Genomic DNA, 16,047 nt, shown 5'->3' with positions numbered 1-16,047 from the left:
CAAGGCCATTTGGAATTTGTCAAAATTTGCCTGGCATACACCACCGAACTACAGCCAGTTTGAGATATTTATTATTTTTATATTTTTCATTTCGTGCACAAGCAAAAATATGTTTATTTGTACATAGTAATCAACAGGAAATGGGTTTTTATAAAATAAATCAAACATGTCCAAACCTTTGTTCAAAAAAATATGTTGAAATTGCGAAACTTGACTGAAAACGTTAATTTCATACGAAAAAGTTGGTAATTGGCCTAGAATAGTAAAATTTAAATTACTATATGACAAAGATTGAGAAAGAGAGTTTTTTGATGTCTAGATAAGATTTTATAAACATCAGACAGAGCTAAATACTTGGCTTGTTGATTCCCAACACACTACAGAGCAAAGCCTTGACTCGGGCTCGTTGATTTTCGACATGTAAAAATCCAAATGGATCAACAGAGCCAAACCGGGCCATCTCAGTTTTCCCATTAAGTACGCAATAAGAAATTCTGGGAATTCGTCTAACATAAAAAATGGTTTACAAACGTAGTAATCTACAATTAACAATTTAAAACTGATATAAAATGTATTTGTTTAAGTTAAAGGTGCTTCAAGTATTCATGTATTAAGTCAGTTATAACAAAATTCATGGTTCAAATCAAATCAAATGGGGTGGCGCAACAGTCCGTTGTGAACCAGGGCCTAGTGACTTACAACTCTCAACCATTCCTGTGTGCGAGTACTGTTGTCAGGAATGGAAGGGACCTACAATTTTAGGCCGAATCCGAACGGCTAGTTTGAGAAAGCACTTTTTTATGACAAGAATTACTCTTGAAGGATTTGTCAATTCCTTGCAAGAGGTGGCACAGGCAGGGATTGAACCCAAGACCCCTTACATGACAGTCCAACGCACTAACCATCATGCCACGGGTACTGATAAAAAATTCATGGTTAGGAGTCTTAAAAGTAATCTATTCAACCTACAGGATACATAATAAAAACAGCATGTTCAAGTTATGGGATTGTTGAAGTTATCGCATGTTCAAATTAAGTTAATGAGAGCCCATTTATTTTTCGAAAACTCTTATTAAATATAAAATACATATTTAATAATGTTTTGAAAACCTTGGATCTTATGGTAATGGTTTTGAAAAAGAAGTCTTAAAGTTGAATGTTAATTTGGAATTTGCGCTTTGATTTTAGCTTTATGCTCAAAATAAAAAATACCTGTTTTCAACTTGTAATGTTGTAATAATTATGAAGAAATTTAAGTGAAATGTTCCTATACCGCCCTTCAGATTTGATTTGAAAATCATCACAAATTTGAATGAAATGTAGTTCATGAACTAACAAAGTCTCAAAAGGCCTAGTAGGTTGTTTTTTTTTTGTCTAATTAAAGGGTAATATCTCAAAAATCTGACTTCATACAGTGATTTTAAATCTGGATTCGGTCTAAGCCCACTTACAATTGCTAATTGCAAAACCATAAAGAAAAGGTCTTCCTGATGTTTAGTTTCTATGCCAAACACTATTTTTAAGCTTCTATATTTACTGCGTATGCTCATCAAATACAAAAAAGCACACCCAAAAATAAAACTGATCTCATAAAAATAGACTTAGGTGGCGATACTTATGTCCAAACAAGAAAGTTTGAAAGCTCTATATGAAATTTTCATTAAATAGACCCATTAACTTGTGAAAGGGCCATTTTCAAAACAATAAACTTTTGCCATATATTTATTGTCTTCATCTATTCTAAACCATCATCCCCTTGATCATCCTTGCTCTTAAAGATATTCCCATAAAATTAAGTGCTATGCCTCATACCTCGCAACCTCTTCGTCATCACTATCCTACTAAATCTCAAATAAATGCTTTCAACTTAATTTCTACTGTCCATTGTTTCAACTTGATTGTTTACTTCCTATAGCTCATTCGACTTGTTAGGTAGATAGGTAGATAGGTAGATAGGTACAAGTTCTGTATCTCCTTGGATCCTGGCTCGTCGTATTTGCTGTCATCTATATCCCTTAGTTTCATCTTAACATTATTTACTCCTCCACACATCACATTCACTTATAAATGTGACTTAACCCACATGGAGAACAATAGTACAAGGATATAGAAAATACCTACAAATACAACATAATCCTACCTGTGTCAGAAAAAAAAGAAGAAAGAGAAGAAGAAGAAATGTGTCCTTTAAATCGTATAAGGATCTGTTAGGGTGAAAAATGTAGAAGAAACGAAAACGATGCGATGGTTCCACAAAACAAAGCTATAAATTAAATGCAAAGTTATAAAACCACACCTTAAGCTAGATTGCATCAGCATCAGCATCAACATCCTTTTCTTTTTCATTTTCAAACTTAGTTTATAAAATACACATATTTCCTTATGGGTGCATATGTATATCTTTTATAGGGATTTACAATACAAACATTCCAAGTGTATATCTATCTTTATATCTTATAAACAAAAAAGTTAAAATAAGAAAAAAATTAAGATCCATTTTATAGAAACAAAAATGAAACACATCCATGACACTCTGTTGAATGCAATTTACATTATTTTCTTCTTTCGCTATAAAAAAAATATAGGTACTTCAAGACATCTGAGAAGAATATAATTTGAAGTACTAGTTATTTTTAAATTTAAAAGTTCTATGTACAAAAGTACATAAGTTTACCATTTACCCTATTATTCGAAGTTTTCAGTGAAGATATTATACCAACCCAACTAAGTGATTGAAAATTGTAGCACAAACTTTAAAACAATATAAGGTATCTGCTTCAATCTGACAGTTACGCTAATGTCATTATATCTATAACAATTTTCAGATAAGTATAACTGTAGGCGATTAAATTTGACATCTTATTATATTACGTTAAATATGATCATGTTACGTTGGACTTTTTTATGCGACTCATTTTGACATTTCATTATTCCATCTCTCTCTTTTAGTTTTAAAGAACTTGTCTCAATTTACTGTTTATTTTTAATTACCAAGTTAAAAGCTGATACAATTATGACATACCAAACTGAGTCGTTTCAAAAAAGTAGATATGTATTTCAACAAATACGTGAGATATATGTATAAGGCTGGAAGAATTCAATTTGACCCGTTCATGAAGTCCTAAGTTTTCAGGGCCAATAATGGATTGATTTGACATATCATTAAAACGCAAAGTTAAGAACCTGTCAAAAATTACTATGAAGATTTTGATTGCATCAAAGTGTTGAAGAGTTTAACATTTGCCAATATTGAGTAAAGCTGCTGTATCTAATGTGATTAGTATCTTGCCATTTAAAATATAGTTGATATTTGTATTCCAAATGTCAAAACTTTTGTAGTTTTTACGCTTGTCAACAAACGGATTTTAAAAATTTCTAGGAAGTTATTTATAGTAATATGCACTTTTTCAAATTGGATTTTTTGTTGTGTGCGGAAAATATACATTTGAAGATTCGAATGTTAGAAATGGAGTTCAAAACAATTACCTTGACGTTATCAACACAAAATACCTTTTGCTACGATTGTGGACTTTATTTTTATAAGACCGAAACCAAGAATTTTCACTAATTGATCAACTTCTGCTTACAAAAATATAAGAAAGTGTTTTGGGGCAGATCACTGTGAATATAGTAATAAGTAGTGGACCACACCTTCAGCTTTATGGCACTCCACTTCTGAGTTTAAGAAATTTCTATACGAAACTATGTGGCACAACTATCAAAACAAGGAAACTAACATTATTGTTGTCTAATTACTAAACAGAGCAGTTCAAATTTTCCCTAGGCAAATATTTGACTGGTTTGCAAAGCAAATTGCTTCGTTTCTTATTTTCTTGTATTTGGTCAATTTACAGATTTTTAAATGTTAAAAGTCAAAATACGTCCTAATTCCTAAGAGTAGGCTTAAATTTTGTTCTGAGTTGATTATGATTAAGGGGTTTGTGTTTTAGTTGTTCTCAGGACATTCCCATTTGTGTTTGAAGAAAACTCTGCAAGTTGATGTTTTCCAATGAACTCACCTAGCCCCATAAAAAGTAATTCTGAAAATAATTTTGTTACCGAATTGACGGTTAACGGTAAATAGCTCCATCCTCAATTCAAAAGGAAAGGAATAAAGGAGCTGAATGGGGGATCCAACCCCATACGTGACTGTCTGTCGATTTTTCTAAAAATTTAACAAAATATGTGTAGGTAACAATATTTTGTGTCAGATACAAAATTTAAAGTCAATATCTTTCTGTGTTCTTATAATACTTGAATCAAAAACCATTTCTTGCGTTTTTTTGCAGGCTTTCGTGTTTTGGAATTGACATTTGAATACTTCTAAAAACTGAATTTATTGATTTCATTAACTTTTTTCATTCCCTTTTTTTTAGTAGAAAACTTTTTAAGGTGAGTGTCCATTTGAGAGTACTTCTGCTAGAGCAACTTTCGGGAGACTGTCCATTTAAGAGCCAAATTTTAGAAGTTTTGCTTTCGCGAGCTCTCTGCTACTCTCATAATCGTGTCCACTTGATAGATTTCTTGTGCTAGCATGTATTTTTACAAGCGAAAGGTTAAAACTTCTTTAATTATCGGCACTGTTTTTAAAAAAGAAAACAATTACTTTATCACTCAATGGCAATACATACACATTACACTGAATACTTAAAAATTAAATTAGAGGTTAAAAATGGAATAAGAAACTGCACAGCCGGAAAATAGGCCCACATAGTGTTATATAATTCGTCAGTTCCTGGTCCACTTTTTCTTTTTTTACTTTTTCTTTTAATTCTTGGGACATCTTTAATATTTTTCCACGATTAAATAAAAATTGAATATCACCTGGTTTCTTAAGTTATGACACTCCATATAAAGATCGGAATCTTTCGTACATCGTACGTTTTAAACTCCAACACCCATTTGTTTACATTGTTGTGAATGAAATGTGAAATCCAACAACAATTCGATGCGGTGTATTTACTTGTTTTGACAGATGTTTTTTTTTTACTAAATTGCAGTGGTGAGAATTTTAGATTTGATTTTAGCTGTCAAATGACAAAATGAATTCCAATGTTTGCATTTTTAAACATTTTTGATAGGAGGAGAATACAAATATTGGAGCTCCCTTTTTTGTTGACGTTTTCAAACTCACCTCGAAGAAATAAACATTGAAGTGAAATTGTTAAAACTTGGTCACTGTTTTGTAATTATCAATATACGTTTATGAAATAGTCACCGTTTTTAAATTCGAAAAAAGAATGATTATGACATTCAAAAAAGATAATTATTTTAACGTATAATTTTATCTGGATCAGAACTCTTTATATTTCATTTAAATCAACAAAAAAAAATGTACCTACATTTTTGCTAATATAATTCAAGTTTTCTTTACATAATACAACAAATGCCTTGTTCAGACAATTCTATACAAATCAGTTATTAAACTTTGTCGTCTGAGTTGTCGTACTCTTCCCAAAAAATACAATAGTTAATGTCGCCGTAGCCACTAGGTGCCTCCGCTTAAGAATTTCTCATCACTAAGTGGTAAATTGACTTTAGCTGTGGTGGATTGACTTTGGCAGAGGTGAATTGATATTAGAATTAAGGGTGCGTGGAAATTGACGTTTCAGCTTGTAGGCAAACCAGAATGACAGATTGGTTTCCAGTCTTTACATGGAGTGTCTTTGTCCTCCAATGCCCACTGCTTTGGCATGTTTACTCAGGACAGCTACTCGAAAAATATGAACTGTGTTGGTATTCCGCTAGCTTATCTCGAATAGTATTAAACACATGTGTCCACTTGCGAGTGACTTTCAAAAAGATTGAATGTCGAGAGTAATTAGTCAAATATCCGGAGATACTCTCCAGACTGTCCACTTGTGAGATCGCTCTAGAGAGCAGCTTGAGAGCGACTCGCAGCACGTTTACTCTCAAATGGACACCCCCCTTTTAAATATCTATCGGAGCTGATCTTATCGCTTTTAGTGTCTTATGGAAAGGACTGGTCGCTTCCTTATCATTTTTTAGCAGATACCAAACATTTTTGATTGGATTCATGTACGGGCTTATGACAGGCCAAGCTATCACATCGATTTCTACATCTGCCAAGTTGTCCGTAGTAGTCGAAGTCTAAGACACCCTAACCGTTCTCGAAGCTTTTAAGTACCAAAGATCAGATATTGCTATGGCCTGAGCGTCGCGTCGTCGGTTCCTTCGTCCGTACTCAACTAATAAATAAACAAATTAAACCAGGCTCAATATTACTTAACTTTTTAAAACATTTACGGGATTACGGAAGCCAAAATTACTTAATGGCTGAAACACAAACACGCTTCAGCTTCGTCTGCGTTACGATGGGCCTGCTTCGAGGTTGCTTTGAATAACATTTTTATTATAACCAATGTGAATCCCTCCAAAAGCAAGTGTATTTTGTTTGTTGACATTTTTTGTTCTGAAAATGTTCAGCAAATTTGAACTAGAGCTTCCGGTTAGAGTCACATTACGTAACATTACGTTCTTTTCCTTACGATTGTTAAGCAGAACGTTAGGTCAAAGCTTCATTGTGATAGCATGCATTGAATTCCTATGGCTGAACTTGTAAACGTCAGGCGAAGCCGAAGCTGAAGCGTGTTTGTGATTCAGCCATTTTTTAACATCTTTTTTAAACAAATGATTTAGATGTGGTTTTACTTATTTTAATAAAAATAGAAAGAGAGCGGTCAAAACATAGCGATATAATATCGAAATAATATTAACACATCACTTTTAGCGTTAATCAGTGTAAATTCCAACAATTTGAAAGCGTTCTTATGACGTTAAATAGTTTATAATGAATTATCAAAGCTTACTTCGCATAAATGTCAGAATGGTTTGCAGTTTTCAACTGTCAAACCATAGACAACAACCATCAACAATTTTCATGTAGCTTCTAAAAAAACACCTTTTATATTAATACTATGAAGCTAACTAGGAACCTGTTAAAGATAACCTGATAAAAAACAACTTTTTACATCATAGGTAAATAACAATTGAAAGTATTTTGTCTTTAAGTTCGCTTAACGGTTTTAAGGACATAATTTGCATACATATGCATCGAAATTAATTCAAGCAACCGCTGCTGTACTGCTGTTGGCTGAGTGTTTTGTCGCAGATTCAAATATTAGTCGTGGATGGATTCAAAATCCTAAAGATTCTAGATTCCAGCATCCTGCAGGGAAACACACATAAATTCCATTTTATTTATGTAGAACGTTTAGTCCGTGACGCATAAAAAGCAAAATCAAGTGCAGAATCCTTTTCCGTTGCAAGTTGCAAGGCGAAGATAGAAAGAGCGAATGAGAAAGAAGATACAACAAAAACAAAAACAAAAATAAAAATGAAACAAAGGACATCCTTATTAATTAGAAAATTGGAGCACGCAACGCAACAGAAGGTGAACATTGCACATCCACTTGTATACCTACCTACAAAAATGCAATTAAGGTGTGTGTAAGGGAGGAAGACGAAGGATTTAAGTTAGAAAAGGAGGAGATTGCAGTTTTGAGATTATAGTGAGAGTTAGAGTGAGAGGAAGTAGTCTTAACAGAAAGATAAACAAGAAACAATTCTTAATTCCGCCATCAACTGTTCGCGTTTAGCGGTGTGGATAATGCGACTTGCACCCCACTTGCATCCAAGATAAGGACAATGTTAATGGTTGCAGTGCAGTTTTGAGTTGGGGTTTGCGCTGCAGAAGCAGCTGCATGCAATTCAACAGCCTTACAGCCATAGTCAGCATCTGACGCCCCACATAAGAGTTTGTATTTATGTATGCGAAGATTGAAGAGATAGAATGCAACGTTTGGGGAATATTAATGTACTGCGTCGCTTTCCACTCATCAGAGAGTTAATAAGAGGGCACTCCGATTAGGAATGAGTAATTGCGGTGAAGGTACCTAACCTAGGCAAAGTTTTTAAGTTGCATCTTGCATACCTACAATGCATAATGAGGTTGATGCGTTGAAAATTGTCAAGACAAGATGAGTTTTTGAATATGGCAAACAAAAAACGAATACAAAAAAGTTTCCAAAGTTTAAGAGGATATTTGCTTATGAGGTGAAAAGGGAAGGGAATGCGTTTGAAACTAGGGTGAAGTTCAAGGAAAAAATTATTAAAAAGTGTGTACTTATGAGTATAATTAAAAAAATGAAAATTAATGGAAACTTAAAAGAAATAACTTAAAGTCACTTATCACAACAAAAGCTTAAGAAAATATATTTTGAAAGGGATTTACAAAACAAGAGGGACTTTAACTCACGTAATATGTAAATTTGTTATAGAGATAACTTAAAAAGGGTGATTTTTTAAAAGCTATAGGAAAGCTTTAAAAAAAACACATACTGGTCCCAAACGTGCAAAAAAACTTTTCACCGAACTCGCCTCTCAATAAGCCCATTGTTGCGCGTGCTGTGTGGATGCATTGGTAGCTCTTGCTAATATTTATTCCAAAATCGACAATTCTGCTTATTTACATACATTGAACTAAAAATGATCTTCGTCGCTGAACACAGTTTTTCGTTAAAAAGGTGGATCTTCGGCCAACTTTCTAAGAGATAATTCATTAGCATTTTACGTTGCAGAAGGTCGTTCGGCTTCAATTCTAGCACCAGCTGTATTTTGAAATGCATCACACATAAATCCTTCTGCAATATTTTCCACGTTGTTAAGTAACAGAGGCCCAATTGCTGCGAACGCACGGCGACGAATCGATAATTGATGGTCATCATTAACACTGGCCAATACAGCTGCGATATTTTTTTCAGTTCACACTCTTCGTAAGCGTGTTGGTGGTTTTATGTCCAACAATTTAAATTTGGTGCAAAATTTATTGAAAATAGCCCGAATTGTTGCTTCAGTGGGTCGAAAACTGACCATAAAATGTAGAAGTGAACTATTAACTTTCTTAACAGAGCAAGTATTTTAATAATAAAATTCAATAACTTGCAAGCGTTGTTCGTTTGTAAGATTATATCTAAGAAATCACCCTTTATATTCATCTATAACATTGTCGTCCAAACTTTGGACAGAGTTTGCGAATTCAAGAACACTTCGAAACATAGTCCCTAGTTAATGTTTTTAAATGGTATGGAACCTGGAACCCTGGATATGCCCAATTTTTCTATGGAAACTGGGCGTACCGTACGCCTCTGAGACTAAAAGCAAATGAAGCCCAATTTATCTGCCAAAACGTTTTAATTTTTCAAGAATTATACGTGAAGTTGAGCATCGGAAATGGTAAAATTCATTCACATTTTTGCAAATACTTACGTTTACTTTAAAAAGTATAGCACGTAGGATAATAATTTAGGTATCAAATGAAAGAAGATATATTTAACTTTAATTTCATGTGAAACCTTTCAAAAGGTTTATATTTCGAAAAAGAATAACCTAAAACTTGTTTTAAAAACAACATTTTCGGTTGACGCTCGACAGGCAATATCTCAACAAAAAAAAAATCAGTGAATACTTTTCCACCACTGGTAATTGATAAGCTTTTATTCGATTTATAACAACGCTATAAAAATTTATCCAGGGCTTCTGTGGACACATACTGCGTTGACATATTGAAAAATCTTTAAAGTGATGAATATTGACTGTCAGGCAATATTTTAGAATTAAAAAAAAATTGTTTGGGACATAGGATTCAGAGACGTAATACCACATCTTGAATCTCAATGAAATAAAGCTTACAGACCTAAATCTCTCTCTGAAGGTAATTTTCAATTAACAATGAGCAAGCAAGATCCAGGTGTGTAAGTTGTGAACGGGCCGGATGGCTTAGATTTCTTCAACCAAGCTAGTCATTTGATAAACGAGTTTAAAATTACAGCTGCACCTATTTAATAGTTTCATTTACAACTTAAAGACAGTGCTGAAGCGAAACGTTTTGTTAGAACTGGCTTTAAATCTTTTGAATACTCATAATTATTTAGGTGACTTTGTTAGAGAAAATTATTTTTAACAGAACCATATTTAGCCGCAAACATTTAAAGGACCAGGGAACTTTTGCAGTCGAAGTCTACAACGCTCAATTTTAAGATCAATTATATCAAAAGTAAGCTTTTAATTGGTACTAGTTTCATAGGTGTACACGCTGGGCTCAAAAATGGACCCTACGATTATCTCACGAATAAACAGCGCTAGCGGCTTCATTTGATTTTAATATAACATCGGGTTATCCATTTTGCGGTTCCAAAAGTATTGGACTGGAATTCGACATCTGTCAAACAAAGTTGTTAAAACTTACTTACATAATAGTGATTTTGCCACACCCACATATCATGCTTTAAGAGGAGATTATGGTTTACATAGTTATAACTGTCCAAATACGCAACCAATTGGCACAATTGTGCAGAAATTTGAAGAACTTGGTTACAGATATTGTAACGCCAGTGTCAAAAATCTTTAATCTATTAACACTGTTTAATAATATCGTAAATGAATTATATTTGCTTCTTTTATTTACTTACTAAAATCTTAAATGTATTTGTAAATATATAATGAAAGCTTTCTTCTTTAGTCTAATACATACATACATTAAATTTCATTTGTCATTTCATATTAAGATCAGTATTTAATTTGCAGTCATCAGATTCGGTAACTTTTCTTATTTTTATAGTTTGTAAACCTTTCCTAAATTAGTGAATTAAAGTATTATGAAATATTAAACGGATCGTCTTTTCTTTCTAATTAATTGAATTTGGGTTAACGTTTTTCAAATCTGGTGCCGAAAACCCGGGAAGATTATAGATTTCACGATGCAACGTTTGCTCTCTATTCAACCCGTTAATTCGAAGACAGATGCTGTTGGTCTGCGACGGTTATACACCTCGGTCTTATCTTCTACTCGCTCGCTCTCATCATTAGGTATCCCGTCGTCTAATTATTTTGTTATGTTGAAAGGTGTTTTGTTGCGATGCATTCCCAACGAACTGCGAGTCGATTTCCATCGCTACTACGAGGACTCAAACATAAATTCTCATCGCTCGGATAACGAAGATGATGCAGCCAGTGTTTCTTCCGCCTCAGAAAATTCTTCGAAAACGATTGGTGACATACAGGTAAACTGCCTTTTGAAGTTTCTTAAACGAGAAGTAGAATCTCTTGAAAAGGCAAATGAGGCAAAGCTACATCTATCTCGCTCGACCGTGACTAATACAAATTCAAGACCTGTCAAAACAGCATTAGGTTTGTTTACTTCTGAGAAAGAAAATAATTCTTGTATATTTTGTAGTAGCACAAATCATGATGCCAAGGATTGTTCCTGCACAAAAAGTATTCCTGAAAAGAAAAAAATGCTTGTTGCTGAGGGAAGGTGCTTTCGATGCTGCAAAAAAGGTCACAACTCGAGGATGTGCAGAGTAAAAGGAATTACTTGCAAAACGTGTAATGGACATCATGCTACCAGTATGTGCGACCCTTCTTATTGTCCAAAAAATAATATAAAATCAGTGAGTATAAACAACGATTCTGCCATTAACCTGTACACATCTGATCGATTGCAAAAAGGTGTTACATATTTACAAACAGCATGTGCTTATGCAAGTAGTGAAAGTTCTACCTTTTCTATGTTCGTTCGCATTGTCATGGATGGAGGAAGGCAGCTCTCGTTTATTAAGTCAACGCTGGCACGTCGTTTGAATTTACCAATTGTGGGAGAGCATAATTTGAGCGTGATAACCTTCGGAAGTGAAAAACCAAAGCCAAGCAAGATCTGTAACAGAGTTCGGTTAGTACTTCGTAGCCAATTTGATGATCAAGCCGTAGTGATAGATGCGATTGAGGTTCCGGCTATTTGTTTCGATGGGCTATCTGAGCCCACAAACGATCGAATTATTTCAACAGTAAAGCTGACTTTAGCTGACAATCGTGCTCATGGACCAACACTAGAAGATGGGATTAGCGTGCTCATTGGTGCCGATGCTTATTGGCAGTTCGCAACAGGTGAACACAAGCGTCTCACAGAAAGGTTAACAGCAATAAACACCATTTTGGGTTGGACTATTCAAGGACCATCGACCACAGAACAAAAATTATCCGATTCCACCTGTGCAACGTCACTTAACATATGTGCCTGTGAAGATATACAACGATTGTGGCGGCTTGACGGTTTGGGAATACTATCAGAAGATAAAAAAGAGGTAAGTGGCGATGTTTCCTTACATATTAGTAGAAAAGGTGACAGGTTTGAAGCATCTCTTCCGTGGAAAGCCATTTCTACTCCCCTGCACAACAACAGAACGGGTGCTTTCATACGGATGCAATCACTAGTGCGAAAACTTTGTGCATCTGGAAAAATTATTGATTACGATGAAGCTATGAACGAGATGATATCAGCTGGCATTGCAGAGCGGGTGTCTGAAGATGTGGTTGGTGACGTTTTGTATTATTTACCACACCGTCCGGTGTACAGAGAAGATAAAGAAACAACAAAACTTCGTATTGTTTTTGATGCTTCCGCCCACGCTCCAAATTATTTATCGCTAAATGACGTTTTGGAAGTAGGAGAGAACTTTTTAACTGATCTTTTGCTCATTCTTTTAAATTTCCGAGTTGGAAAAGTTGGTCTCATTTCAGATATTGAAAAGGCGTTTTTACAAATAATGCTGAAACCATCAGATAGAGACAGTCACCGCTTCCTCTGGTTTGCCCAAAAGATTGTAAATGAGAAAATATTGCCTGCAGTAATCACCTACCGAATGACGCGACTAACATTTGGCGTAAAAAGCAGCCCTTACATTCTGGGTGGGATGATTCAAGAACTTATCAAAGAAGCTTTGTTGAAATTTCAAGATCAATGTGCGTCTGCAAATGGAAGTGACGAAGAGATGGAACGTTATCGATTCATTTGCGAGCTTTTGAAAAAAAGTTTTTATATGGACGATTTTGTCGCATCTATGGATGATGAAATTGTTGCTACACAAGTTTATCGGGAAGCCAATGGAATTTTTGAAAGTGCGTCCATGAAGTTACGTAAGTGGAATTCTAATAACGCTTGCGTGCGGAATGGTTTTTCCGAAGACGAACAATTATCTGCTTCTCCAAAGGTGCTAGGCTTGCGATGGGTTATAGCAACGGACGAACTTCAAGTAGATCTTAACTCAGTGCTGAGTTTATTGAATTCTGTGTCCGTGCAAGGAACCAAACGCAGTGTGTTACGAATCATGGCAAAAATATTCGACCCCTTTGGTGTGCTCTCTCCATGGACTGTTCGACTCAAAATTCTTTTCCAAAATATTTGGCGCAAAAAACTAAATTGGGACGAGGAACTTTCATCAGACTTACAATGCATTTGGGAGACCTGTCGGAACGAGATAAACGAACTTAACGAAATAGGTATTCCAAGGCACTTGTCCACGAGCAGAGAGGGATCAACACAAGTACACGTTTTTGCTGACGCAAGTCAGCATGCATTTGGAGCTGTAGCTTACGCGAGGACAGTGCAATGTGACGGTCAAATTACTGTTAGATTTATTTGCTCGAAGAACAGAGTTGCTCCTCTCAAGAACGATGGTCAAAACGAACTCACTATACCGAAATTAGAACTAACGGCTGCGTTGGTTGCTGCTCGGCTGCACGCTTACTTGAAGGAAAACTTACGCATTACTATTTCTGATACTTTTTTATGGAGCGATTCTCAAATTGTTCTTTATTGGATCATGGGTTCAAATAAACGTTGGAAGCCGTATGTAGAAAATCGCGTTAAGGAAATAAAAGCTTTGTCAAAATTGTCATCATGGAGACACTGCCCTGGTGTGGAAAACCCTGCGGACCTGCTCACAAGAGGTATTAGTGCATCATCTCTCATACGGTCTTCTGTTTGGTTCAACGGCCCACCTTGGCTAATGGAGGATAAGTCTGTCTGGCCATGTACTCCTATTGCTGATACAATTGCTGTATGTGGTCTCTCTTTGCATGCAGATGATGAAAATGAAAACGCAGCAGTTGTAAAGTTACAGTTTGCCGAACCAGTTATGAATGCTAAGGAATTTAGTACATGGACTCGTCTTCTTCGTATTACTGCCTGCTTTTTTCGATCTATCGATAGATTTAGAAAGCGGGAATTTGATTTTATTTCCGCTGAAGATATCGCCAACGCTGAAAGTTACTGGATCCATCAAGCTCAAAACCAGCACTTTCGTAACGAGATTTCATCTCTTCAAGCAAAAAAGGGTATGCCTTCCAATTCTAAATTATTGTCTCTTTTTCCATTTTTAGATGATGCCGACAATTTTTTGAGAGTTGGTGGTCGTCTCCAAGAGGTTGAAGCTAATCAAAACCTAGCTCACCCTATCATCTTGCCGAAGTCATCTCATATAACTAAACTTATAGTGATTGATCTTCATGCAAGAATCTTTCATGGTGGTACCTCAGCAGTTCTTTCAAACTTACGCTCAAAATACTGGATTATAAGAGGAAGACAACTTGTGAAAAATATAATCAAAAATTGCTTCGTTTGTAAGATGCTTCGAGGTCAAGCAGCTTCGCAACCTTTTGCTCCAGTTCCAAAAGATAGAATGCTGTCAGCCAAAGCATTTGATGTGACAGGAATTGACTTCGCCGGTCCTTTGTATGTTCTGGATGTATCTGGTCAGCGAAAAAAGTTTTACATCCTTTTATTCACTTGTGCAGCAGTTCGTGCTGTGCACCTAGAATACACAAACGATCTTACTACAGAGAGTTGTATTCTTGCTATAAGACGATTCATTGCTCGGCGAGGAGCTCCTCGCATAATTTATTCAGACAACGCTACAACCTTTAAGAAGGCTTCTTCTGAATTTAAACAACTAAGTAACGTACGAACTAGTGAACGCTTTTTGGGTTTTTTGAGTGACGCTCAAATAAGATGGAAGTTCATTGTTGAACGAGCGCCATGGTGGGGTGGCTTTTGGGAGCGACTAGTAGGTGTGGTTAAAACGGCTCTTAGGGGAGCTGTAAGACGATCCACCCTAAACAACGATCAGCTGCATACATTGCTCACGGAAGTTGAGTGTGTAGTGAATTCGAGGCCTTTAACGTACATGGGGGATGACCCATTAGACCTCGCACCATTAACTCCTGCGAATTTTCTCAATGGTGGCGACAGCGGATGTAGGCCTTCAGAAGAAATAACTTGCAAAAATCGAACTGGTGATGGACTACGAAAGCAGTGGAAAGAGCGTCTACTTTTCTTAGCTGCTTTTAAAAGACGTTGGTTTAAAGAATATCTTTTGCAATTGAGAACGTTGCATCATGCTAAAAATTGCGCGAATTCCAGCTTGCAAGTTGGAGATGTGGTACTGGTGGAAGATTCATCGTTGCCTCGACCTCTTTGGCATTTGGCTGTTATACAAACAGTTTTTCCCGGACGAGATGGTAAAATTCGAGCTTGTGAGATAAGACTTTCCAGCGGTTCTATTTTACGAAGGCCAATACAACTTTTGTACCCGTTAGAAATTTCTAATTCATCCTGGCGGGAGGATGTCAAAAATCTTTAATCTATTAACACTGTTTAATAATATCGTAAATGAATTATATTTGCTTCTTTTATTTACTTACTAAAATCTTAAATGTATTTGTAAATATATAATGAAAGCTTTCTTCTTTAGTCTAATACATACATACATTAAATTTCATTTGTCATTTCATATTAAGATCAGTATTTAATTTGCAGTCATCAGATTCGGTAACTTTTCTTATTTTTATAGTTTGTAAACCTTTCCTAAATTAGTGAATTAAAGTATTATGAAATATTAAACGGATCGTCTTTTCTTTCTAATTAATTGAATTTGGGTTAACGTTTTTCAAAGCCAGTGCATCATCGTTTCGCTCGTACTACTGAAAAGTAAAAGTATTGCCAAACACCCGAATGTGTGCATTCCTTGTGTTTCTCAAATATTAGGACTGCTCATTGTGTCGTATTTTGCATTTAGATCTGCACCTACATGCATATAAAACCCAGCTTACACAACAACTGAAACCAGCAACGCTTGTAGGTACCTTTATTGGGTGCTTTAAAAACAGGCGGTGCTGTGGACGGAGATTTTT

General features: G+C 35.4%; 1 protein-coding gene across 3 annotated transcripts; it reads left to right on the top strand.

Moving 5' to 3' along the window:
• The first annotated feature begins 10,895 nt into the window (after nt 1-10,895).
• On the top strand, nt 10,896-15,785 carry LOC129941590 (uncharacterized). Of its 3 annotated transcripts, none has more exons than XM_056050259.1 (2): nt 10,896-11,081; nt 11,255-15,785. In XM_056050259.1, exons 1-2 carry the CDS (start codon nt 11,020-11,022, stop codon nt 15,495-15,497), a joined length of 4,305 nt encoding a protein of 1,434 aa, XP_055906234.1. In that variant the 5' UTR covers nt 10,896-11,019; the 3' UTR covers nt 15,498-15,785. The 3 variants fall into 3 exon arrangements, with proteins under 3 accessions (XP_055906234.1, XP_055906235.1, XP_055906236.1); XM_056050260.1 differs by lacking the exon at nt 10,896-11,081 and having other exon boundaries at nt 11,344-11,471; nt 11,530-15,783; XM_056050261.1 differs by lacking the exon at nt 10,896-11,081 and having other exon boundaries at nt 11,377-11,471; nt 11,551-15,783.
• The last annotated feature ends 262 nt before the right edge of the window (nt 15,786-16,047 follow it).

This window comes from Eupeodes corollae, chromosome 1 (assembly GCF_945859685.1).
Source record: "Eupeodes corollae chromosome 1, idEupCoro1.1, whole genome shotgun sequence".
Lineage (NCBI taxonomy): Eukaryota > Metazoa > Arthropoda > Insecta > Diptera > Syrphidae > Eupeodes > Eupeodes corollae.
This window is presented reverse-complemented; position numbering and strand designations above follow the sequence as displayed.